The 26,896-nt window shown below is 38.8% G+C and overlaps 2 protein-coding genes across 4 annotated transcripts in view; one reads left to right on the top strand and one right to left on the bottom strand.

Moving 5' to 3' along the window:
- The window catches only part of LOC125970205 (excitatory amino acid transporter 2), a 28,881-nt gene extending 14,779 nt beyond the window's left edge, over nt 1-14,102 (top strand). For 2 of the 3 annotated variants that reach the window (XM_049722259.1, XM_049722258.1), the window contains exons 2-11: nt 1,804-1,943; nt 3,853-4,005; nt 4,449-4,699; nt 5,440-5,587; nt 5,704-5,830; nt 5,989-6,222; nt 6,322-6,516; nt 8,124-8,258; nt 8,379-8,622; nt 10,546-14,102. In XM_049722259.1, coding sequence (XP_049578216.1) covers nt 1,814-1,943; nt 3,853-4,005; nt 4,449-4,699; nt 5,440-5,587; nt 5,704-5,830; nt 5,989-6,222; nt 6,322-6,516; nt 8,124-8,258; nt 8,379-8,622; nt 10,546-10,617 — 1,689 coding nt within the window. In that variant the 5' untranslated portion in view covers nt 1,804-1,813 and the 3' untranslated portion in view covers nt 10,618-14,102. The remainder of the gene's footprint in view (nt 1-1,803; nt 1,944-3,852; nt 4,006-4,448; nt 4,700-5,439; nt 5,588-5,703; nt 5,831-5,988; nt 6,223-6,321; nt 6,517-8,123; nt 8,259-8,378; nt 8,623-10,545) is intronic. The other variant, XM_049722260.1, reaches the window with a different exon arrangement.
- Nucleotides 14,103-14,593: 491 nt separating this feature from the next.
- On the bottom strand, nt 14,594-24,957 carry LOC125970207 (CD44 molecule (IN blood group) b). Its single transcript, XM_049722265.2, has 8 exons — nt 24,491-24,957; nt 19,700-19,865; nt 18,214-18,356; nt 18,034-18,081; nt 16,783-17,118; nt 15,783-15,860; nt 15,592-15,670; nt 14,594-15,519 (listed from the first exon to the last, which is right to left on the bottom strand). The coding sequence occupies exons 1-8, from the start codon at nt 24,555-24,557 to the stop codon at nt 15,312-15,314; spliced, it is 1,125 nt and encodes a 374-aa protein (XP_049578222.1). The 5' UTR covers nt 24,558-24,957; the 3' UTR covers nt 14,594-15,311.
- Between the last annotated feature and the right edge of the window lie 1,939 nt (nt 24,958-26,896).

Here is a 26,896-nt window from a genome sequence, read left to right on the forward strand (position 1 = left end):
GCAAACGGACCTCTTCGACTGCCTGACAACATGCCTGACCTTAATTAACGTAACAAAGGTCCCCTTTGGCTGCCTAAAAGCATGCCTTTCTAAACAAATAAGACTGTATTTAATGCTATATTTTTTTCTATATATTTCTATATAGTCAGGGTTAACGCGATTCCCAAATTCTGGTCCCCAAAGTCTGTATAAAATTGAGATATAGGTGTATGACATTTACTGCACAGTGGGGGTGAGTACAAGGACAACGAAATAATAATGTTATTCGCTGAGACTTTTATTTCGGCCCTGACCCTAGCAGTGAGATCAAATGTCAGTCACATCATTTCTTCTCTGCTGTTTGTCCCTGCTGACATTGCCATGGGATTGTTGCAGATGAGTGGCAACATCTGTAGCCTTATTTCTGGATACAAATGCACTTGCGCTCAGCAGAAAAATTGGCAAATCTTCATTCATGTGCCAGGGAAAGTCTACTTAAGTGTGTTTGCAAATTCGCCATCTGTCCCTCACTGGGCATACTGGCAGACCAATGGCGTTTTCAATAACACACTGTTTGCCCATGTGTGCCCTGCAATTTCCTGGCAACCAGTTCAGGGTGTCCCTTGCCTATTGCCCTGGGACCCTTGTGAGGATAAGCGGTTGGTTGGATGGATGGATTATATTTTTTATTATCATCATCTTCAATATACCCTGAATAATAATATAGTCCCTGAAATGTTGACATTCTTTTGTGATAACCACCAAATTTTACCGAATATATAGGAACAGATCTTCTGTTCTATGTACCTTATCTTTTCCTGCTAGCATTGAAGAATCCTGTCAGAGAATCACTCCCACACTGGAAAATGTTAGCGGAGAAATGCTACGATGAGTATTGCAAAGTCTAAGAAAGCATCAAAAGAAAGATACTTCCACCCGTGCGTACAATTAGACTGCACTTTGCACTAGATGTGAAAATACTGTCCAAAGTTTTTTCTATTTTCTGTCAAACTCAATTTTTTTTTTCTATTTTCCACAGTCTTTCTTTCTTTGAAAAAAGTAGCTGTATAAAATGAAAGTGCGGGAAAACGCATTGTTCTTCCTCCACTAATTATTCATCATTTCATTAATAACCCTGTATGACTAATGTCCTTCATCGTACAATCAATCGTATTTGAGGTTTAGCTCGGTGGTTCAAACTATACTGTCATGAAATCATCTGTGGAAATTGAATGGAAAAGAAAGTACTTTAACTCTCTTCTTCCATGACTAAAATCAAGTGACATACAAAATTTGGTGTCATTTCCTCAAAGGACACTGTAAACGCACATTCACTATTAAACATTGACCAAAAAAATACACATTGTCAAGTACGTTATTGATTCAAATACAGAGAATGTATTTTGTAATACAGTGATACTGCAAAACAAACATTTTGGATGAGGGTTTTTCTTTTTTCCAGAATCACGTCTCCTCTGAATACAGTTTAAATAACATCGTCACCGATGGCCGAACTGCTGCAATGGATCACATTACTCTATTACGAAATGCCACACTAGAGAGCATTAACAAACTGCTTTTAATAAACTGACTCAAGTGTTTTAAGCATCATCTCAAGAGGCTGCAACTTCATACCAGATTGTTGTCATCTTCCATCTGCTGACTGCCATAGCAACCATAAAGGGTAATAGGGAGATGACAACTCAACAGTTGCTGTTTTCTTCCTAGATATATTGAGATTTTTAGAGATATCCAGAACAAGCTTTAGTGTGAGTTTTTAGTCCAATGCATTGCTTAACCTTTTGTCGTATCTGTGTTTCACAGTGCCAACAGTATGCCTAAACAAGTGGAGGTGAGGATGCACGAGAGTCACCTGGAGCCAATAGAGGCCCGGCCTCAGTCCAAATGTGCCAATGTCTGCTCCAAGTTGTTCAAGAACCTTCTGCTCACTCTCACCGTCCTTGGTCAGTATTGAGGATGTTTTTTCCTTGTCTTGTATTGTGCTTAAGAGCTTTCCATTCCATTAGTTTCATGAAATCAGAGCAACCATTGCTCTGGTTAGATGTACCAGACAGTGAGATGTCCTTCCCTTCCTCCCATCCTTGGTACCTGTTGAAATTATAAGCATCCAAACAGTCTCTGGTGGTGCACACAAGTTGTTGTGAGTAGTACAGACTCACTGCAACAGGGATTTGTCTTGACACGAAGAAAAAAGCATGCCCTGATTCAAGAATGTCGGGCCCGCAGCCACACATGGCATGATAGTCCTTGACAACTATGTAGCCAGTCTCATGCCACCTTTACGAACGAATATATGCAAGCATAATGGAGGTATAAAATGTCTAAGTGCATAATGTGATTATTTGCGCATGTATCCCACTTGGATGCGGAGGTGGCAGTCATAAGTCCAAGGTTAAAATTCTTAAGTCATAAGATATTACTTGACGAAAAATAATGTAAGCTAATTAATTTTACTGTGACAGTCCTCCAGTTTACATATGTTATGTGATAATAGTGAAGAGTTCTATATGCCATTGGTTAATAAAGCTGTGGTTGTGTAAAAGTCAAGCCCGCATTTGGATAAGAAGCACTATAAACTATGAACACAGCCATGTCGACATTGTGTGCTCAGTTCTTGTCAATTACTGTCTCCAAGTCTAAGTCGAGTCGAGTCTGTTATCAGTTTTTGTATCAAGTCCTTCACCTCTGCTTGGCAGTACGCTCGCTACCTGAATCAGATCGTAGTATCGTTGATAACATTAGGGAACACAATTTAGTTAGAGTTAGATCTGCTAGCTGTTTTGGACTAATTTTAGGGTGCAGAATCTAAAACTGATCTCAATTTGTTCATTTTAACCATGCCAATTTTATAAAAAATAAAAACATTGAGAAAAAAAGTTTACATGTAAGAAAAATAATCGACTGCAATTTTGGCATCAGCGTATAGTTTTAGTTTTAATCAGCATAAAAATCAAACTCACCACATTAAAAAAAAAAAAAAAAAGCTCCCCCAGTGTAATGTGTCGCAAGGCTCATGAAAGCCTGAATGGGGATCTTGTAAATGTGCCAAACAGAAGGCACAGGAAATCAAATGCCATCCAAAAACATTTGCACGTCAGGAGTCCACGGGACGTCGCTACACTGGAAGATGGATTGAGGACAGTTTACAAAAGATGGGAGGCTTTTCCTTCCAGTATGTTATAAAACATCCACTTGGGCAGTGTGATCTTTGGCAGTAGAAGTTGAAAAGGAGGAAGTACGGCACTGGGCTGGGTCGTTTGTGTCTTGGTGAGCAAGGAAGACCCAACAGCCAAACACCAGCGGTAGCAGACTGGGCACATACAAATTCCCCTGTTTTGAAACTGGTAGTTATGTGATGTGGGTCATAAAAAAAGGAAACAATTGCTTGGAATGGAATAAAATTATTCTGTTGTTGTATGTCATCCGAAAGCCACTTGCCTTCAAGACGATCTCAACCAACCACCAGAAATTGACTTGCTTTTTATTGCTATGCCTCTTGACACCCCAGGCTGTGGTTACCGAGGTAACAGTGTTGCGTATGTCCCATTATACTCGCCAGTCAGCCAACATCATTCTCCCTTTAGAAGAAGTGCCAACAATGTCATTAGTTTAACTCTTGCCTGTCAGTGGCTTTCTTTTGCCCCCATTGTGTGCTCATCGTAGCTTGTCACATCTTGTGATTGCCGCTTGACAATGACTTGTACAAATGGTTCTTTCTGGAGGGAAATATCGTTCATTTTTTTTGTTTATAGTCTGCGATAGCTTAACTGAATGAGAACTTTAATATGGCTCTCGACAATATTTCGATTGCTGTCTGTTTCGACATCATCCCTCCTTGTCTGTCAACTTCAGGTGTGATCTTAGGAGCAGTGTCAGGGATGTTGCTTCGTGTTGCCTCCCCAATTCACCCAGACATAATCATGGTCATTGCCTTTCCCGGAGATATCCTCATGAGAATGCTGAAGATGTTGATCCTGCCTCTTATCATCTCCAGTTTAATCACAGGTATGTCAAATATACACTCTGTTGAAATTTGATTACACACTGTACATGATCTGTTTCAGAACTGGTTCTAGGTAGTGTCATGATTTGTCAGGAGATGTGTTATTTATAATTTTTTATGGTTACAGTCCACCAGTGCACTATAACATCATGTAAATGCTTTTAAATATATATTCCTACTCTCATATACTAGCTAAATAGGGTAGCTAAATAGTGTACACTAAGACGTGTGTTCAAAATGTAAATTTAAAGATACAGTTCAAGTTGAAATTAGATTGTGCACATCAAACTACTGTTGTGGCTGCTAAGTATACGCTGATGCTATTAGATGGATCAAAAATAAGAAAATATAGCATCTTTATGTGCATGACAATCCAAAAGGGATTCAACTTTCATGTTTTAGGCATGAAAAGGTGAGCACACATAATGTCTTTCTCTGGTTGCAGGATTGGCTGGTTTGGATGCCAAATCTAGTGGTCGTCTGGGTACCAGAGCAATGGTCTACTACATGACCACCACTATTATCGCTGCCATCTTGGGAGTCATCCTGGTGTTGGTCATCCACCCTGGAAACCCCAAACTGAAGGAGAATCTTGGAGAGGGAGAGAAGAATGATGACGTGTCCAGTTTGGATGCCTTCTTTGATCTGATCCGGAACCTGTTCCCAGAGAACCTGGTGCAGGCTTGTTTCCAACAGGTAAGGAAACAATGTCGAGAAACACAAACATCCAACCACCGAGTTTTTCTCCAAATCCTTTCCAGCATTTTGGGTGAGCTGGAGCGTATCTCAGCTGACTTTGGGTGAGAGGCAATAGAGAAACACAAACATCAGTGCTGATATTAGATTGATTTCAATTAGTTCCCTCAGCAAAAAACCCCGACAGTATATCAAAGATATCAATTGGAACAGCCGTATGGAAGCCACTTTGAAGTAAAGTAGTGGAAAATAACAGTTACATTTTTACTATGAAAAAAAAGACCAACCACATATTAGGTAGGCTGCAAAATGGGAACAATACAGAACCCTCTTTTACTGTTTTTTTTCTTCCAATTTCAGAAAGCTCATAAAGGGCCAACAATAATCACTTGTAATTCTTCTCAAATGAAATTATAGCTATTCTGTATGCAAGTAATTTAGAGAATGCTATTTTTCCTGCCACTCTGCCAGGGAGAATTCATGCCTTACAGTCTTGATGACAGCTTTGTGCACCTGCATAGACAAGTGACAGTCACAGGAAGTTAGATGAACACACATTAAAGGAATTAGTCCTTAAAAGAACCATTTGAACATATAGTATGTATTAAATGTGTAATACATTTTCAAAATGAAACATAAAAAAGAGACAAATGAGAGAGTGAGAAAATGTATGTACTGTATGTAAATTTTTCATAGAGTATCATCCAGATTTATCGCTAAACGTAAAATTTCCACCTCAGATCCAGACGGTGACAAAGAAGGTGGAAGTGGTTATCGAGGAAGATGTCAATGCCACCACTATGGAGGGCCTGTTGGCAAATATTACCAAGGAACCTCAGTTTGTCACTAAAAAGTCCCTTCAGTTCAAGAGTGGAATGAATGTCCTGGGTCCGTATCAAGTTACAAAGTTTGACAGAGATAAAATGGTTTTGTCTGAGTTCAATTCCATCACCTGTCCACTTTCATTGTCAAGGCTTGACGCTTGTGTGACTTTCCCCTCACAGGTCTGATTGGTTTCTTTATTGCATTTGGCATCTGCATGGGCAAGATGGGAGAGAGGGCCAGATTGATGCTTGAGTTTTTCAACATTCTCAATGAGATTGTAATGAAACTTGTCATCATGATCATGTGGTTAGTATTAGAAAACCAATCCTATTAACTTTTATTTGAACTATTATGGTGCTTGCTTCCACTGTCTTCTTCAAACAGTGTTGAAACAATTTTGGTTGTCTTATAAACAAAGCCAGGTTATATTATGCGTGCATCTAAGCTTTGTTTACTTTTGCCAGGTATTCTCCCTTTGGTATTGCCTGCCTGATCTGTGGTAAGATCATCTCCATAAAGGACTTGGAAGTGGTGGCCAGGCAACTGGGAATGTATATGGTCACTGTGATTGTTGGCCTCATCATTCATGGGGCAATCTTCCTGCCAAGTATCTATTTTATAATCGTCAGGAAAAACCCTTTCAAATTCTTCTTGGGTATCTTCCAGGCCTGGATCACTGCCCTGGGCACTGCATCAAGGTTAGTGGTATAAAGACTAAGGTTTTATGCGTCCTTCTTTGTTTTCAATATCCAAACTAATAACTTAAATGTATCATGTATTTTTTTTTCTACTCTAAGTGCCGGCACACTGCCTGTTACTTTCCGCTGTCTGGAGGAGAATTTAGGAATTGACAAAAGAGTCACTCGTTTCGTGCTCCCAGTCGGTGCCACCATCAACATGGATGGAACTGCTCTGTATGAGGCTGTGGCTGCCATCTTCATTGCCCAGATGAACGGTGTCCACCTGGACCCTGGTCAGATTGTGACTGTTAGGTCAGAAACCACACAGTGATACAATCTGCCTAACTCTGCTATTCAATAAATGAAGGTAAAAATAAATACATCCATCTCATCAGGTAGGTACTACAGATGAAGAATATGATTAGAAGGGGGGAAAAATTGTAACATAAAAAAAAAAAAAAAAATCACAGAAACATACACCAAAACGATTTCATAGTAAATACTAAATATAGCCTCAGCAATCATATGTACTATTTGACATTACAAAGTATAAACAAGAAAAGCCAAAATGAGTTTGGACATAACCATGAAAGAACCCACAACATTAACTTAAAATTACAGAGGCATTGGTGATACTACACTATATTAGAACATTTCATATTTTAATTAAATGTGATTATTTGACACAAGAAGCAGTTTTTAGTGAATAAACATCAAGCTAGCAATTTTCTATATCATAAATCTTCCCTAAGGTCACTGGTAAGCTGAAACCTACTGAGTACAACTTTTTTAATAGTTAAAAGTTTTATTGAATTTTCTGCATTATTACAAAAACATCCTCAGAAATAGCTCAATATATTCATACAAAAATCACAAAACAAACCAAACAAACAAAACCGATAGTCAAAATGGCAATTCAGCAGCTTGCACAATTTATGGAGTACTATTCAAACAGGCAAAAGTGTTTGGGTAAGATGTGATCCAGCACACTCTGAGTAACATCTAAATGATCGCCGACATGATAATGTCACACAACTGGCTGTGTCCTCATGACATGTCATAACCAAAAGTATCCCATCCCTCAATACGTAGCTGCGTCATTTGGCCCGCTCAATCTCCCAAACCTTTTTTTCACAGTCAATAGTGAGCAGAATATAGCCTTGACTGGTTGGCAGCTAAATGTTACATTCTAATCAAACAATGGCTCTGATCAGCCATTGCTGGCTTTAAGCAAACATGTTTAACATGAACTAAAAAGGGTTCTTTGATTCAAATGACATCAAATATTTGAAGTTGCTACACAACTACTATTGCAATTGCAATTGAAGACGGAATATTTGCGGAAGGTGAACACATAAGCAGACAGAGACTAATTTCAAGCAAGAAAATGTAAAAAAAGAAAGAAAAACAGCATCACAAAAATCTGACATCTGAAGTTCAAGCAATATAAGCAATAAATGAGACAATGTTGAATGAGACGAACCAAACAAAACCACAAAAAACTACTATAAGTGCAAGATGGAGGGCAATTGAAAGGTCAAGGGAAGGAGAAAAGGTCATTGTTCTGCACGAGAGATCGAGTCAAATTGGAACTATTGACAAACAGATGGTACAACACATACAGTATGAAAATTAACGGTAGCTATTCTTCCTCTATTATTGATAGTGATTTTTTTGTGAGAGGAAAGGCGAAGTGACCTTCAGCTTAAGATTTCATTATCACATCACTTGAGCCACTTGTAATTGAAACCTTTCATCTTTCTTATGTGTACTTCCTGACCTGAAGCAGCCACTTTGCTGTGGCTGCTATTCATAGTAGTGCCACTCCAAGTCCTTATGTGAGAGTCATTTTTATATAGGGCTTGTGAAGCAATGATTATATTGCATCTGACTTTTTTTTTTCTTTCACTGTCATCCAGTCTCACAGCCACTCTGGCCAGTGTTGGGGCGGCCAGTATTCCCAGTGCTGGACTGGTGACCATGCTCTTGATCTTGACTGCTGTGGGTCTGCCAACACAGGACATCAGTCTGCTAGTTGCTGTTGACTGGCTTCTGTGCGTTTCGTTTGAGTTTTGTATTAATCGCGCACGTTGAAACAATATGTTTGCTCAACAGCAATCCAGTAACAGTAAGTCAAAGCTTGCTGCTTCTTCTAATGCAAAATGTCTCCTCAGGGATCGGTTCAGGACCTCTGTGAATGTGGTCGGGGACTCGTACGGTGCAGGCATCGTGTACCACATGTCCAAGGCGGAACTTGACGAGCTGGATGCGCACACGGCTAAATCAGACGACATTGAAATGACAAAGACCCAGTCGTATTACGACGACATGAAGAACCACCACGAAAACAATTCCAACCAGTGCGTCTTAACGCCTACCGCAAATGTTAACAATTCTGTCGTGGTAGATGAGTGCAAGGTACAATTAATGCTTACTGATCTAGAGACTTGTATATAACCCTTGTCGCATGCCACTGAGTTGTTGCTTGGCTCGCTTTCAATTCACTGCACTTTTGTATAATGCATTTTAACACACTAACTTGATAACTTAAATGATGCATGAGGACAAATGCATGTTTGTACTTCTTTTGGAAGAGCAGCTTTTGTGTTGTAAATGTATGGAAATACAACAACTCCCCCGAAATAAGTTCTAAGACAAATTGTCTCAGCACCTTTGATTCTTTTCTGATGTCTTTAACTTGAGGATTGGATCAAAAGGGGTAGGTGATCTAGGATCATTATTCAGAATTTATCAAAATTCCAACTCCATCCATTTTAATAAGATATTATTCTACTGATTTGTCTCAGTTGCTGCAAACACTTTTTTGGGCTTATGTGCACAGTATCCCACACGGACCCTTCCATTAATCTAATTATAGCTTCTTTTAATTATTAACAGATTTCCAATGGGTCACCTTTTGCAGGCATTTGAAATCCAAACAAGGAAAATGTTGCACGTAATTAGCAGCTCATAAATTCCCGAGACACACCTACCACAGACAGGGATTAGTATTTTAGACAAAAGCTATTTTGGCCCATTGTGAGGGTGGTGTTGTGTAAAAACAGTGCATATTGAGCCCTCTATTCAAATGTGTTTCCAAACTATAGCGGGACACGTATTACATGGATGAACACTAACATGCATACGTCCTATTCATTTATTAAAGAAGGGAAGGTGTTGCCTGGCAACGCTGGCACAAGCAATCTGTTCAGAGTGATAATTTACATCACCTCCCCAACAGACCAGAAGCTTGCTATTTCCAGTTTCTTCTCTGTTTCGTTTGGTTATTTTGTTATCAGCTAATAGCATGACTCACCTTCCGAGTGTGAACATGATATGGCAGGCCTGCAAAATAGCCAAAATGCATTCTGTAGTGTTTGTGTCACTTCTGTGCTACTGTTTTGCATGCATTTAAAAATTTTATTTTATGTATTTTTAGTTGTGATTATTATTTTTATGTATTTTTAGTTTTGGTCATCTAAATGTTTGGTCTGTCCCCAGGTCACTCCACTCGTAAGACCACTATATGCATGTTCATCAGCGGCCCTCTGGGAGTTCCAGTCTTAGCATTTATATATACGTATTGTTGTTGCTAAAATATTCCAATGTACGACATACATTACTGTGGAACACTAAACCAAAAAGAATACTATATTTAAACACTATTCTGGCTTCATCAGAAGACCATATTTGCAGGAAATTAATGACTTTACCTGGATAGTACGTGTGTATATTGTCATATTATCCTAATTCCTGCAGAACAGCTAAAGTTGAACACTCTCTTGGATGCTCGTCATTTTCTGATTTGTTTAGATTTGACAAAGGGTCAATCTTCCGATATTATAAAGTGTTCATTTGAATTCGTGTATTTTAACATCCTTTCAAAGGAAAAAAAAAACATAATTGTTCATGTAAAAATGTAAATACAAGTAAAAACTAAAGAATGGCGTATAGTGTATAGTGGCTCAATCATCTAATTTGTTGACATTATCACATAACTGTAAGAATGTTAGCCACTGTAACCCCCCCAAAAAAGGTGCTGAATCAACATCAATAACAAATCAAAAAGCCAAAGATAACGTATGCAGTCAGGATTAACCCTTTGAAAATATTCCGAGATCACAAAAGTATAATGTCACATATCATCAATTCAAACTTTTTACAATTTCTGCATAATTCAACTTTAGATGTTCCACAGAAGTACATTTCCATTAATGTTACCTGCCTTTGAGCAATGCAAATCTGTGGCGCCTAGTTGATAAATGAAATTCCTGCTTGGATATGAGTGTTGTGTCTTTTTCTCAGATGTGCTGTTTAGATTACCATGCTAACTGCTTGCAGGTAACCTCAGCCACAAACGGCTCTGCTGCGGAGTGCACGCTTGTTGAGGAGGAACCATGGAAACATGACTAATGGCAGTGCAGACAGAGATCCCCTGCTTCTGGGCTCCACAAGCTTTCCTTTCTGGTGATGGAAAACAAAAGTGTGAATGAAAAAAAAATCTCATATGAACAGAACTACTAATGTTTATTATGTTGACTAGTTTTCTTTAGTATTAGTCCCTTTAAGGTTCTCTTTGTAACTGTCTCTGACTGATAAATACTACTAATTCACTTAACTGTGAAAAGGCAACAGCGCTACATGCTTCCTGTTAGAGCACAATTATGTCTTTAATATCAGACTCTTGCACAACATAATTCGACGCTGAAAGAGGGAAGGAACATTCAATACGACACACTATTGCCAGCAATACATTCTGCTTCCACTTGAAGCATCTCAGATGATTATTGTTATTAGAGTAGCGACAGCTTCCTCACTTTCCTTCCGTTTCAGTGGCATCATAAGCACACCTGCTAAGATCACATATATTTTTAGTCTCAGAATGCACTTGGCTACATATATACCTATTATTTTTGCCAGAAGTGATGAAAGGGTTTTGGAGCAGGTTATGCTGAGCCTTATAGCACAATATTCACTATGGAGCATTAAAGCACAAATCAAACCCTGAAGACAAAACTTTAAGCCACTATGTATGTGTTTTCTTTTTAATTCACTATAATTTAGGAAAGGGAATTTTTTTTCTTGTTTATGATTAAAAATAAATATATCCCGTGCTTGTGTTTGTGCGTGTGTGCGTATGTATGTAAGCATTCAAAAGAATAGCATATGACAAAGTCAGTTACTGGGACCAAACAGGCAGGACAAATTATATTAGAAAAGTATTGGAACTGCCACAATCAAACAGAGAGCAGTATTCATAGACATAATCTCAAATTCCAATGAAATGTCACAGAGAGCATAGCACTGCCCTAAATGATAAAATTACACCAATGACATTAAAGTGAAATTTGGATTGACGATGAAGAATTGACTCATCTAAAGCTATTATGGCACAAACACTTAATGAGCACAAAGCGCATTGCACAAAAAAGCTAATGAACCATCGACTTCAATTGCCACTAAACGGCGCGTTGATAATTATGCAAATACATTACCCCAAGTCCAAAAGAAAACTGGAGATTCTCAGGCCTTAATGTCAAAAGAAGACATTTGCAGGAATCCTAATGTTTACTTCTTCACCTGAGCTATATCCTTCGAGAAATGCCGTCTTAATTGCACATCCAAACCTTGACTACGACAATGTGCAAAGACTTTTGGCACAAATGTTTTTTAAGTACATTCCAGTTAGTTGGCAGATAAGCTACCTGTGCTAAGGGCCCGATTAGTTTTGATGAAACACAGACAGATGAGAGAAAGTGCAGCCAATGGATGTCAGATGGGACTGTTGACATCCACAAACAGAGACAAAGCATAGATATTTATACTCATCCTTGAGGAGCCGCAGAAGATTCTTGTTTTGCCAGATGTACAAAGGCAAACAATTCCTTATTTTTAGCCACCAGAGCCCAAGACTGTTTCAACAAACCCTCAATGCTGCAGCTATGTGCCCTTATCCATGATTTCACTCAACAGAACATTGGCCACACATTCATTCACTTTTTACCCAAATCAGGTAATTTAGATCTCTCAAACAAGCAGCAAAACAAATGGATGAGTGTGTGTCTTTATTCCGTATGAGTGAGAATTCTGGGATTGTGTTGTTCTCTCCTGTCTTGTTTCACTTCATTTATGCTTAATGACAACCCGCTCTTGAAGAAGTCTGCGTGGCACTGATCAAAAAGGCAGCACAATGCATGTTGAAGTAAAAATAGAAAAGCTAACGACATAGTATATATTGAACCACTGGGTTAAGTCGGTCGGGTTCCTGAATTACACGCTCACAATTAATCCATCGTGGTGGGCTTCCATACGCCACAATGCATATTTGTGGCACACATTTGCGTATAATGATGTCCATACACACCGTCAAGGTGGCAAAATACTGAACAGCACAATGCTGATGCCCTAACAGGTCCTTCCGGTTTGACCTTTTGGTCTTGTTACTTTCAGGAACAAAGTTTCTCCGCTAAGGAGGCCATGATCACGATCATGATGAGAGTCGGACCACATTTATGTTCAAATTATTTTAGAAGCATGAATAAAATGAAATGAAAAAGATTTCTTTTTTGCACCACTATCTTAAAAGCATGATATTTGAAGTGCCTCCTTGCACTTTTGTGTATATATTATAGTCAACAGTGTTTTGTTGTTGGTGTCGTAATTTGTTTTCATCCTTTTTCCCCCCCTTTGGGGAATGATGAAATGGTTTGTAGGAATATGGTTTTATTGCTGTTACATTCTAAATGTAATCCTCTAGAAGATATATCATCTATGTCCTGAGTAGAGCTAGATTAGACAAAATGCAGGAAATTGTGTATTAAATTGCTTGTTTATTCTTATTTTTTATTCTCTAATAATTAGGTGCTTTACTTATCTGTCACTCAACAATATACAGTATAAATATCTTTTTTTGTATCTAATGTAAGCCTTTTGAATGTTTGTTCCATGACAATATAAGCAGTGTTCATTCATTGTCATTGTACATAAATAGATATATAAATGTTCTGACCCATGACAATGGTAAATATCCTCAAGCGACATTTTCATGAGGGGAGAGGGAGGAAAAAAAAAGAAAGCCATGAACACGAGAAAGCAAGAGAAGGAGATGTTTTTAAAAAGGGGCCAACATAACTTTATATGGTGGAAACTATGAGAAAAGAGGCAGAAAAGAAAATGTTGTCCGTACGTAGGCTAGGGTGAAGAATTAAATGGCGCCAAGTTGTTAAGTGAATAATTTGAACACATTTGCAAACATCACTCCACAATTTTGACCAACGATCCTCAGGTGAATCATTGTGTCTGTTTACTGGCGAGGACTGGCCTTTTCTCATATACAGTATGGCATCATGTAAAACCGGATGCTTTGATAGTAACATATCATGTATCTATAGATTGCTTTCAGGTTCTTTGTTAAAGTGCCACACCTCGTATAGTGAGACTGTCACGCCACCGCCTACAAATCCCATAGTAAACCTGCCTTTACCCGCTTGCCTTTTTTCACTTTCTACGCAAATGCACAATATGCACAAAAACCCACCTGGAACTTGCTGAAACCTAAAAAGGAAACAATATTGCTAGTAAATATATCTCCACTCTTTTCTACTGAAACATGTCTTTTTCGAAAGTAACATTCATGGAATTATAATAACTAGGAAGTCACCTTCCTGATTTTACTTTTCTGGGCATTCCCTGCTTTGTCAAGTGTTTGCTTTTATTTTGATGTAAAGGCAGAACGTACATGTGAGGGTGACATTGAGAAAAAGGGAAAAAAAAGTATATGAATCATTTCCTTATGGTGGTATACATAAAAAAAAAATATCTGTTTCTACATATCTAAATGTGTTGTACCTTTGGTGTACATATACAAATATAACTAATAAATGTTGATTCATAACTAACACTGACTGTTTATTTTATACTATTGCTTCATCATCAATTATACAGGACAATTCCTTTTATTCAATTGACTAATCAATTGTGCATTACTTTCACTTCAAATACATTATACAAACAAAAGTAAATATTAAATACAGTGTGCCGGGGTAAACAATTAAACACTATATACCAATCCAGCACAGCTCAGCCATGAGCCAAATGAGGACAAGCGCCATTGAATATGGAAAAATGGATGTCAATCCTTAATAATAAGTTGCCCTGCATGTTGACCCGCGATGGAATAATTGTACGTATGTCTCTTTCGATGACACTATCAAGCTTTCTTTCATTTCCTGTGCAAGCATGTTAGGGCATTACTGCCCTGTTGCCATGGAAACCTGGCTTCCTTTCTTTTAAAGTACAGCGAGTCTATCACTTTTTTTACTATTATACTTTTTATGGTCTTTTTAATCTTGATATCAACTTGTAATCTCAATCAGAGAAATCCCAAAAATGAAATTGACACATTGTTTTTATTCAACAGGAATGCAAAGCTACTTTAGCAAGGACATTTCAAGCTAAATTGTTAAAAAAACATTTTCAAAAGTTATATATACAGACCAACAAAAGTGGTACAAATCCAAAAACTGGTGTCTCCATCTGTCTTGAAAAACTGAAAAACTAACTAGGTCAGAGGAAAACTAAATGAACAAATAAACCACAACAATGCAACGATGTCGCCGATTGTTTGCTCATATTTTATATGACACCGGATTTTTTAAATTCGTCATCATTGTTTGGGCAATTCTCCGTTTCGGCTGATGTGCGTTTTTATGCTTGTTTCTAATTTTTTTTTTAATAAATGTCTTCATTGATCAAATCATTCCAACCCACCTCCCTAGCTTTTTCCCCTGCCCATCCTCTTTGTTATGAACACACAACATATGCACATAAACTGGCACACTACACTCACACCCATTTATGCATGCTTGGCATCCCCCTCCTCACTAATATGGTACACTGGACAAACAATATGCTGCACGTGAGGGTTGGAAACAAAACAGCAGCCTTGCTGCAGTACACTTCCACCTATAACGTACACACACTCACACACACACCTCTATGCACTAACACCCAGTCATTGTCCATCCAGTGCTGACCACCAAAGCAGTTTCGAACGCCTTCGTCCCAACCAGCCCACCTCCTCCCTTTCATCGACTCCGCCCACTCCCTCAAGCCTCTTTATCAGGCGTCTCCTCTAGCTTGATGACGGTGAACTCCTCCGTGTTGCCGTTCTCCTGGATCTTCTCCTTGTTCATGAGGGTTACCATTTCCTGCTCCCTCTCCTGGGCCTGTGAGCTGGAGGCGACAGCTCCCACTGCCCCGTTCCCCTCATTCTCTTTGGAGGTGATCATCAGGGTTTGTTTCCTGCCGCACCAGCTGCAAGAACACCATTTTTCAATACTGCCTTCTCGGCCATGTCTCAAAGTCATTGGAATTCTATGTGCTTACCTCTTTCTTTTAGCAATAGCCACACACACAGAGAGGATTGCGGCGACCGCTATAAGCACCCCAATGATGACAATCCAGTCTGCAGGGAGATGTATCAGGAAGAATTGCTGTCATAGATTTTAGGCGCGAATCATAGCGTTCATTGACTTCAATTAGAAATGCCTTGACAATAACACTTCTCGGCTGCTCACTTGTTGTATCACTGCCCTCTTGATCCGGACGTGGCACATTATTCATCCTTTTCTTGCCATGTGGGGGTTGTTGTGTTGCTTCAGGTCAATAAACAAAACAAAAAACACACATTTTAATACTTTCCTACTCAAAATTAGGAATCAATTAGTAATTACTCAACAAAAAGAAATTCATCACTCATTCCACAGTGTTCATCTCATAAATATTTGTTTACATGTTTGAAAATGTGAATTATTTATAATCAAATGATCGTCGGCGTTTTACTCATTTGACATACGTAATAAACAAACACAAGTCTACCTGTCTACGCTGTTACAATGCAGATCTGGTGGCAAAACAATACCTTATTATTGTACTGTATTCAACATGGAACACAAATATTAGTCAATCAGTTACCAGACATTTATAATAAGCTACTTTATAATAGAAATATGCATAATAAGATACTTTCAAATATTTGGAAACGAGTACAGTATATTATCTGTCCATCTATCTATCGATATCAGTCTTTCCATACTTAATCAATGGCCTATAAAGGTTTGCTTGCATCTTTAAACAGAGTTAAACTGATTAAAAACCAAATTAGAAACCCTTCATAAGATACCAATATTAATGTTAGTCATATGGTTAATATTAAAATGTTAATCTTGACTTTTATGGGCTCCAGACATTTGTGTGTTTCATTCAATTTAAACAATCGTCATTAAAGTTCTGAAGTATGATTTGAAATAAAGTTCTAATAGGCCCACAAAAGAAATAGGACAGCTGGTATATCGCATGACTCTAAGTTGAGTAAGGAATAGTGTAGGAGTCAAACACCAGAGGGCACCGTGTCTTACAAAAAGTTCAGCCCTGTCATGAAGTTGCTGCACCAATGTCTTTTCTTCACAAATCTATAAACAATTCCTTTCAAAACACAGCCAGCTAGTTGTACATAATCGTTGCGTTCTCAAAGTGTCTGATAAACTAATGAACTCTGCTTGCTGTCATATCACTTACATGCTTCAGTAGGATCCTCATTTTCTGGCTGCAATTTCACATCTTCCTGCTTGTCATCTGGAAGGGGGTAAGGGACAAAGGTCCCACCGACAGGGCTGAAAGTCGACAGTGTTTCCTCTACAGAGAAGGGAGTCTGCATCCCAGATCCAGTGGGCTGATCAAAGTCTCCAGCAGTAACACTGTCAATTTCACCCCATCCAAGTGAATTATTTTCCACTGTGGACTGTTCTGTGGCTTCCTCTGACACAGGATGTGGTGTCTTAACAGTTACCCCAACAGAATGTCCTGATTCTGCTGCGGTGGACACCTGCAGCCCAGTTTCTGTAGAACTAATTGCTGACAAAGGAGAAGAAGAGTTTATGCAACCACATTGGTCCATCCTATGTTATACGTAAATATTGAAAGGGTAAATTCAATGTATAATTATACATTATACTTGTTTAAAGATAATTGCTGAAAATGTGTGCAAAGACCATGTAGGACTGAATTGGGGAGCTAATCAATTTTCCAGTTGTTTTGGGCATGGCTAAAACGGCACCCAGTGACATACTTGAGTCCTCCCTCTTCTACCACATCAGAACTTGAGCAAATTCATTCGCATCAGTGGTTATCAGGCGCAATTGCATTTTAAGGAGTTATTACAGTATCCAATTGTATCACTGCAGTGCGGAGTGTGCAAGTAAAAATTGCTCGGTGAAGAGATACCTGCATCCCCGGAAACAATGCCAAACAATGCAGCGAGTTGAGATAAGGTCATAATTGCCCAACTGGGCCAGACATGCTAAAACCAAACATTGATATGACTGATAACATTGATATCAAATTTGTCTACTACGTTTCATTGAAACGTTCCCATGAAATGCAATGACACCTTTGATTTTTAGGGAAAAGGTGGTTCAATCCAAAATCATTTGGAGTGTAATTGGGTTGCTGCCTCCATTGCCTTGGCAAAGTGTCATGGTCGATAACATTCAGAAGCAACAACAGCATCCAACAATGTCAGAGCTTATATTAGTCACTGGGTTAACTTGAGTAAAATTATGAGAACGTGATTTATTTCTCCAAATGTTTTTTTTTTTTCTTTCTTTCATGTTTCGTACTGGTACTGCGTGTGTTTATTCTCCATGCCTATTACCAAATGTTCATTTTACAATTTTATTTTGGATTATTAAATATTTTAATCATTTCACATTCTTGAAATTATGTGCCATAGTATCATTTCAAAACGCACACATGGATGGTTGTTCTTACCTTGTTCACTTCTGTCAAATGCCATAGTGCAGTTTTTCTCTGGCCCAGCTAGTACATGGTCAGATATGAAGAGATAAGAAATTGAGACATAAAAAAGGTTATCAGTGAGCTACAAACTGGGAATATGCATAACATTCCAAGTGATTGGAAGCAAAATCTTCTTGCTGCCTAAAAACTAACCTGTTTCATCATAGCAGTAAGCATCAAGAGTTTCATTTAGGTCGTCGCGAGGATGAATGATCAAACCAGTCATATTCACAGCACAGTTCTCATGGGGTGTGTGTCTGAGGATGGCGAAGCTCATGTTGCTGATCCAGCCGTTCCTGACAAGACAACATTTGACATTGACATAATTATGATTCCAGAGGCAGAAAGACTGAGTTTGACAAAGGGGACAGTAAAAATGAATTAAATACATATCATATAACATTAAGGACTATCTGAGTTACATTGTAAGAATGAATTGCAGTGTATTACATCAAGACAAATGCACTCCAATACAACCTTGTCACGTTGATCAGTACTCCTTTGTTGGCTAGTTACACTGAATGATCTCTTGAATTATTTCACATAATGTGTGTCATGTGATGTAATGTTGGAAATATTAATATTATATGTGTTGATGAATTCAGGGGAAATTAGTACTCAGCATTGAATGGCCATTTTTATCCCTACGTCTTGATTTGTTTCAATGAACCTCAGAGTGTAAGTGTTAATCGGTTGTCTTAGTAGAATAACAACATCTTGGCTCCTGTTTTTGTGGCCAGCGCAAGTGTAGCACAGTCTAACTGTTGAGTGTAGTTTTCTTTCTTTTGGTACTTTAACAGCACAAATAGAAAGGGGCGTTTGCGCGATTGTGGGAGTGAACACAGGAAATTTACATAATTCCTGGCCAACGAAAGCTGCCCCACTCATTCTCTGTAAACTCAACACAGTCTTTGAAATTATGGAAGCAGAAATAGACTTGTTGGAGTCCATGCTTGTGCAATGTACGTTTATAAGGAACTACAAGAAACTCTCCACCCTCCAATGCTATAAGATGAAAAGAACTGTTGGTCATAAATAATATACTTTCACGGAATTGGGCCCTGCTGGTCATGATGCTCTACTATTGCAGTAACACAACAAGGAAAAACGGTTTCAGTGTCTATAGGAAGGTGAAAATGATGCCAACGTTTGTAAAGCAAATGACAAAACGTAGTAAAAGGCGCACAGTGTAGTACATTGTTGTTTGAATGGAAATTAAAGTACACTGTAGGATTCCTGAAATGTTAACGTTTTAAAAAAAATGTGCCAGAATGAAAAACAGTTGAAAGAGAATTATGCTTAGTTGTGGTGGATGTGACAAATTGAGCTGCTCTCATGAGTACCACAAGGATTACATTTCGACACAGTGACACATTTTGTTTTGTCCAAGACTCAACTGCAACAAAACAGAACTGAACACAGAGGAAACGCTTAGAAAAGCAAAACAATACAAGAAGAGTAAACAAAAAGCATGCACAAATACATCTACTAACAAGGGCCCAAAGGGGAGTGAACAGAAACAAAGGACTTAAATACAATATGGGCAAACGAATGACAAACAAGGCATAGTAGCTTGGCAAGTGAAGAAAGGAGATGATTGGTTAAGAGAGTTGAGCAAATGATAGGTTTGTGTTTTCACCTGCAGGTTTCCATGTTTTTTTCAAAGGCCTGTTGGACTTCTTCTGGACTTGCCATTGTAGTCTGGAGCTGCTCGCACACCTTTTGAGCCTGATCAAAGTTCAGAGAGTGCCGAGCTTCACCCTCAACAAGGAACACTCCGGCATAGCTGCAGCTGCGAGAATTGACTATGGGGAGAATAAAACAGAACAGATTTTGAAAATAAAAAGTGAAAATGTTTTATTAACATTGTACTCCAACAAAGGGAAAATGAAGCAACTGACCCACTATAACATCACATGCATGGGAGCATAATAATAGTACTGCTGTGTTAGTTGTTTCCAGAGTCTTTGATTAAGACTCTGTATGGATCACGAGACCCCTTTCATAACCATTCAGTGGCTAATAAGCAAATAATTAATTAGACACGGGAATGGTGTGCTCCATGGATATAAGTGTGATTTCAACAATGTACAATGTTTAGAAAGAGGCAAAAATCAGAAGCATCGTGTCTGCAGTGTAGAGCCTGAGGCAAGACACACACAAACAACCTCACACACAATCACATCAAAGTAACACTAAAATAGTAATCTTATGTCCAGCAAATCTTAGTACTGCCAGCTTAATTTCTTTGATAAAAGTTTAAACCATGTTTCACCAGACATGAGTGAGCTAAGCTACAATGGAAACTCATTTCTAGCAAAAACGTTTAAGGTCAATCAAAGCAAGTTGCGAATCGAAATGAACAAGCAGCAGCAAATGGTGGCCTGGATAGTATTAAACAAGGAGGGGGGTTCCCTGGTATGAGCAGGTGAACATTTGCATTTACAATAAAAGTGAGAGAAGCGACTTGTCGCCCCACTGACCATTTTTTATGGCTGAACACTGAAGGCTTGTAAATCAAATAATTAGAATTTAGAAAGCAGTAAACGGTCATGGTTGTAACAAATATTTTGTAAAACAAAAAAAGGACCGTTCATTAAAAATATGAACAAAATGAAATTAAGTTGATGGAGTGATGCGTTTTGTGTAGAGTACAGCTCATTAATGCTTAGCTAAAAAATTTTTTTTTTCAAAAATTAAAAACAATAAAATTAATAACGGGGCAGACTTATAAGTAGTACTTTAACAAATCTATCTAAGATAGTGTCAAAACTAAAGAGAAAATCTGTCCCTCAATATATCCTGCAATAAATTGATCAATTTGATACTTGTAGAAGGAGTCTGTGATGTATTAGACTGCAACATGCACATCGCACATCTTTGTACTATCTCGTGTTTTCACTTATAACCACAAGCTACAGCACCACAAGCTAAACCGTTCAATGGGTCGAGTATAAATAAAGGAAGGAAATAGAGGAAATAACTGTTTCATAAATTTGAGTCTTGCATTGCAACATGTATGCAAGGAAAACAAGTGAAAGCAAATTTGTTGATTTTTTTACTACTACGAGATTATTATTATTATTACTATTATTATTTACATTTTGGCGATACAGCTATTGCATAAAATATCATTTAAATTCAGCTTGTTATAATTTGATAAGATGTTATTGGTTAATCATTTACTATTACAGTTGAACTTCTCTGCTGTTGCGCAATAAGAGTCTGTGCAAATATTGCACGCACACAAACACACACACACACACACACACACACACACACACACACACACACACACACACACACACACACACACACACACACACACACACGTGCACACACACGCACGCACGCACACACATCCATACACTTGTACACACACACAGAACCGAAACACAACAGCCACATGGCCCCGTGTCCCTGAAAGTGTAGGCTGCAAACCAACAATAGTTGGGCTCTTGCAAAACTAGCCAACAAGATAAAAAAATTCCCCCAAAAGGGTTTCATTAGTATGCAGAGGAAGCAGTCACGGGGGTCTTTGTGCAGCCCCAAAGCCTGCCATCCTGAGACAGTGACCGCCCAAAAGCTTCCTTTGTCCCATAATGAAGTTGAAACCAAGGAGACTGATCATTCCTGGTGTCTTGAGCCGAAGCAAAAGCAATTCACGATAAATTCATGTATATGTGTCATGTATACAAGCTGAATGAACTCTGTAGACTTCATTTTCTCTTCCATCTAATTCCGATCCATTTTCCTGTTCTATTTGCTTGATTATTTTTCTCCTCTGCCTTCACTATATAGTCGCCGTACTATATATGGCAGGGGTTTTCAAATGGTTTTGCCCAAGGGACGGCCATTATGACCAAGAAGTAACTCAGGGACCACTGCTTTGGCGGAATATTATTTTATTCAGAAGAAGGACATACCAATACAGGCTGTTTATTTGCATCTGTTTGTCTATTTTGGGAATTTCAGCAGCATTTGACATAATTTGGATGGGTAAATGATTCACAAAATTAGCTGAAAAATAAATCAAGTCTAAATAATAAATGAATTTTATTTTTAAAAATGTTACAATTATTTTCCATTTCCAATTTCATGGACCACATGCAATGCCATGGACCGCGGCCAACCGATTGACTACATGGCACGAGAAAGTTGTTCCCTTATTGTGTTTGGCGATTTGGACATCCAGCTCACTACTTACGTCCTCATCCTATATCAGGTAAGCATAGAGACAACTATTATACAAAGTCGTACCTTCACGGCTAGATCAACAAGATGTCTTAAAAAACACTTTGTCATCAGCTTTTGTCAGCTGGTTTAGAAGCAGGTCTTGTGCCCTTATTACTTCAGCAGGGCTCCACTACCTTGCATCATCACACGTTATTGAATTGCTCTTTCAGCAGTCATATCATACTAACAAGATGTGGCAGATTAAATGTGACATCTTACTGAAAATAGGTTTGGTGTATGCACACATTGTTGCAATAATAATAGAAGGTCACAAGAAGTACCAACCTATTGTACACCCTTCAACGTCTCAGAATACTGTGGGTGATGGCATACAAGGGAGTGCAACTGAAATGTAGATAAATGCATTGGAGTCATACCAAAAGTTGACAAACCACAAACTTCCTTTACTTGGAAACCACCCAACTTTGCAGTTGGTAATTTTGTGGTTGATGGGTAATCTTGCCGTAAAGAAAAGGGTGGTGCACGTTTCCAGGAGGTGGTGAACAATTTTTCATTGCCACAAAAAATAATTTTCATAGACTGCTACTCTCTTCTTTAACGTCATCTGGTGAAGGAAGTTAACACGTGGTGAAGTAGCAGAGAAAGCCAGTAGAGGCAAAAGGCAGACGCAATGAACTCTAGTGCATTTCTGGCGTTATATTAAGAAATCCTGCACTAGTGGTCATTTTATTTTGTGTGACATTCTCTGCATCATGTGCACATCTGTCTTGTAACATAATTAATGCACTGCAGTACTGTATTTTTGTTTAATGTCCCTCCTCATCACTTGTACAACAGTCATTGTTCACTACTACAGCACTATGTAAAGACTCTCTGTACTTATGTGAACCATCCTAAATGTTCTTTTTGTTACGGTTCCTTGTTTCTCTAATAGCAGTGTGACTCAAACTACCCCAGATATGTGTGTTTTTACATAGTTCCGCAATAAAGATGATTCTGTTTCTGACTAAAGAACAGACACCTCACCACACCTCAAAATGTGATAAAGAGACTATATATTTTAGTTGGGTTTTTAGTTTGTAAAATAGATGAAGGCATTAAAAACTGAGGTCTACTAAGTCGTCATTTCCTCTGTTCCCCACGACAGCCTAAAATTTTGTGATTATAAGGCTTTGCATGTCTTCTTAGCTGTAAATCATATAGTCAGCAATAAAATTACAATCATGGTATATGTATATAGATCCAAGAACATAAACTTCTGTTGAATGTCACTGATTAACTGATGTCATTGTAAAACAAAATCTTTCCATGAATCTAATTTGAGATTACATGAAGGGTTAGCCTGGAAACAGGAACCCACTGACCTTAATGATATACTTGCGCCCACAGAGTTAATGTTCAAAGACTGTGTCCAGGGCACGCTTGACATTAGAAAAAAAGCACAAACACAAAAGCTTGCCTCCACTGCTCACAAGAAGCCCTGAGAGGAGTAACTATGATAGAATCCTCCCACAGCCATAAACGCTGTCTAGAAGTAAACTCTTCTACGACTTCAAATGAGAATCCATTTAGGGAGTGCAAAGCTCAGTACCGTGGTGCCGGAGGAAATCTTTGTTAACAACCTGGCAACCGTCTCTCATGGGACCATGCTGGATGCACCCAGACCTGTTTGTTTCAGCTCCTCGAGAGATGTATTGCTCGGGGCAACAAATCCAATCAAAACCAAAAATCAGACAATGTATGAGATGAAAAAAGGATGACATATGCATGGAGGAGTGGTGCTGAACATCCTTTGTGGAAGAGCGTAAAGCATTAAAATGTGTGATTCTAGCTGTCTAGATTTTGGTAAAAAAAAATTAAAAGCCTGTTGCCTTTGGTGGCTGGCTTGATGTTCGGTTTCATTAAATAGGTTCTGCTGTCTGGCACATGAATGTGTGTTAGACACAGGCACAGCATAAAAGCATTTTCTTTGTGTCTGTCAGCAGTCTCAGACTGCCAGACATGAGGCTGTCTGCGCTGCTGTCTAGCATGCACAGTCTATGCCGGCATCCACTTTTTTTTTACGAACAACACAGGAAAAAAGGCCTTTATATTCATTTTACTCTCATATTCTCATAATGATCCATACATTTATTATTCCTGTGTTCAAAAAAAGCATGTACGTCTGGCACAAAGAAAGAAAAAAAAGCTCATTTCAAACAAAGAGCTGTGAAAGAAGGCATGGTCACCTTACCTTGAAGTTGCTCTGACCTACAGGAGGCCAGATGTCCTAAGGTAACCCCCAAGAGAAGAGTCCACATCCTGGGAAAGCCTTGTCCGGATGGCTGGCAGAGTGACTGAAGGTAAAGGTGAGTACGAAGCCTCCAGCGGTCCAGTTCCCCCTCAACCAGGACGACCAGTGTGTGTGTGTGCGTAAAAGAGAGTGAATGAGTATGAAAGCGATGGAATCAAAATGGGATCTTCCTGTGTGAAAGGGAGTTGCTGTGTGTGTGTTGGCAGATGGAAAGCACTTAGACTTTGCCCAACTTTTCTCTTCTGTGTCTGCGAACCACAGCAGCTGTATGCACCCACACAAGAAGAGGAAGAGTGCCTCATGTGAACACACACCCACTTGCCCCACCTCTCTCCTTCCACCGCTCTTCCTTTGCCTTCCTCCACAGTTTGAAAATGGATAAAGGCGAAGGTGATCTCTCCCTCTCATCTGGCTCCGTGTCTACCTCCTCGCTCCTCCCCTGTGTTTCTCTTTCCTCATTTTAGACACCCGTAGTTTCAGTGTGCCCATCTGGTCTTTTGTTCACTCCTCACTTCATTTTCAATTCAGCCAATTTTCTCGTCTCTGCTCCCTTTCACTGCATCTCAGTGTGATCTGGTAACAGAAATGGGAGCCGGTCACATCCATTTCACAGACACACTTATCATTTTAAAAAGACTAAGGTTAGAAACACAAATGGAAGAAAATTGGAATACAACCTAAGGACATGCACAAAACATTATGTATTTAATCAATCAATTTGGTACCTCTAAATTTGTGAGGACAACCTCTGTGTGTTCCGTCATGACTGCCGGATAGCTTAAATCTCATGGCTACCATACGATAACGAAAAGGAAGAGAATAATCTTATCACTAAGTGAAGACAACATCTCATTTTTCAGTTCCAGTTGCTGTTCCAACTTTTCCCTAGATGTATTTTTAACTAGCTTGATCTTAATGTGAGACATTATGAGAAATGCAATTCACAAATGTATTACTGTAACCGCAGTACTGTCCAAAACAACCAATGGATTCAGCGGTTCTGAACAACACACCCATTGTGGAATATTTTACACACGTGGTGACAAAGCATGACTGCTTTGAGCTTGTAATTCGCTGACTTCCATATCAACTAGCACAAAAGGATGTCTAATGCCTCAGCATGAACGATGACTTGTCAGTGACTCACCATGGGATGGATCCACACACAACTGTGCTTTCAGTGAAGTAGAAACATATTGCCTCAAAAATAGAGACAAACGTTACCAATGAATTACCTTTAATTAAAATGTGAAATGCTGACATGTATTCAAGATCAACCTGTAACTTATTATTCAGGAAGAACAATTATGAATGAAAGTTTGAGACAAATCTCAAAGTTAAAAAAGCACAGGAAGTGTCAAATAACTGAAAAGTCCCAGAAAGAACCACAGGGTTAGGCCCACTTGGCAAAAAATTAACCCGAGAACAATATGCATCCATATAAATTTACTCCAACATTTCCCAACATCCATTTTGGGCTAAATTATTTTACTTGATAACACAAAAGAAGACCAACGGAGAAAAAAAAGAGTCAGAGAACGTAGTTGCTGACTTCATTTAAATTGACTTCACAATTCTGGGGAGATAACGGTCAACGAATCATCATACAGTCACAGCCATTTCGTAAAAAGCAGTTACTATGGTGAGATACAAACAACCAAAGCGTGATTGCAACACTAACGTCGGAGTTTCCTCTTTCTTCAGTTAACCAACTGTACATATACGCTTGTCTCTGTGAAAGAAATATGAAGAGGGATTTTTAAGCTAATGATTGTCCAGGCAAAGTTGGTTTCTCTGCCAGAACAACGTCTGTCCTAGTTTCTCTCACTGGAAAATCAATGACATAAATAAGAGATGATGACTAGAAGATCAGTGAGTGACACTGGCTTTAAAACAGCTGAGAATACACAAGGTCACCTTTTAAAAGCACATACCGGTGACCTCTACTGTAGACCGTAGAATGCTCAATCACTATCCAGGCAAGGCAAATCATTTCAAACTGAGTGCAACTCTCACACTAACATTCAATGGTCTCTCTTCACGTAAATGATGACTCAGAAAAACCAGGTCTATGTGGTGTGGAATGACAATGAAGAATGTAAATGCTGAAGTGTTCCAGTTCATTTAGTAATCGAATCACTTTTTTTACTACATGATGTCATAGCAGCAGAAAAATAAAGCACAGTAGCTGAGGTGACTGTCTGTATACGGGCAATGACTGAGCCCTAAATTAAACATCAGACTGCTGACTCAGCCAATAGAGCAAAGAAAAACATTTCCATGACGGCGAGTCAGTGAGAACCCACACATACTCTCTCATCAGATGTCGCTGCGGTTAGAAATTTG

The sequence above is a fragment of the Syngnathus scovelli genome, chromosome 6 (genome assembly GCF_024217435.2).
Source record: "Syngnathus scovelli strain Florida chromosome 6, RoL_Ssco_1.2, whole genome shotgun sequence".
NCBI lineage: Eukaryota > Metazoa > Chordata > Actinopteri > Syngnathiformes > Syngnathidae > Syngnathus > Syngnathus scovelli.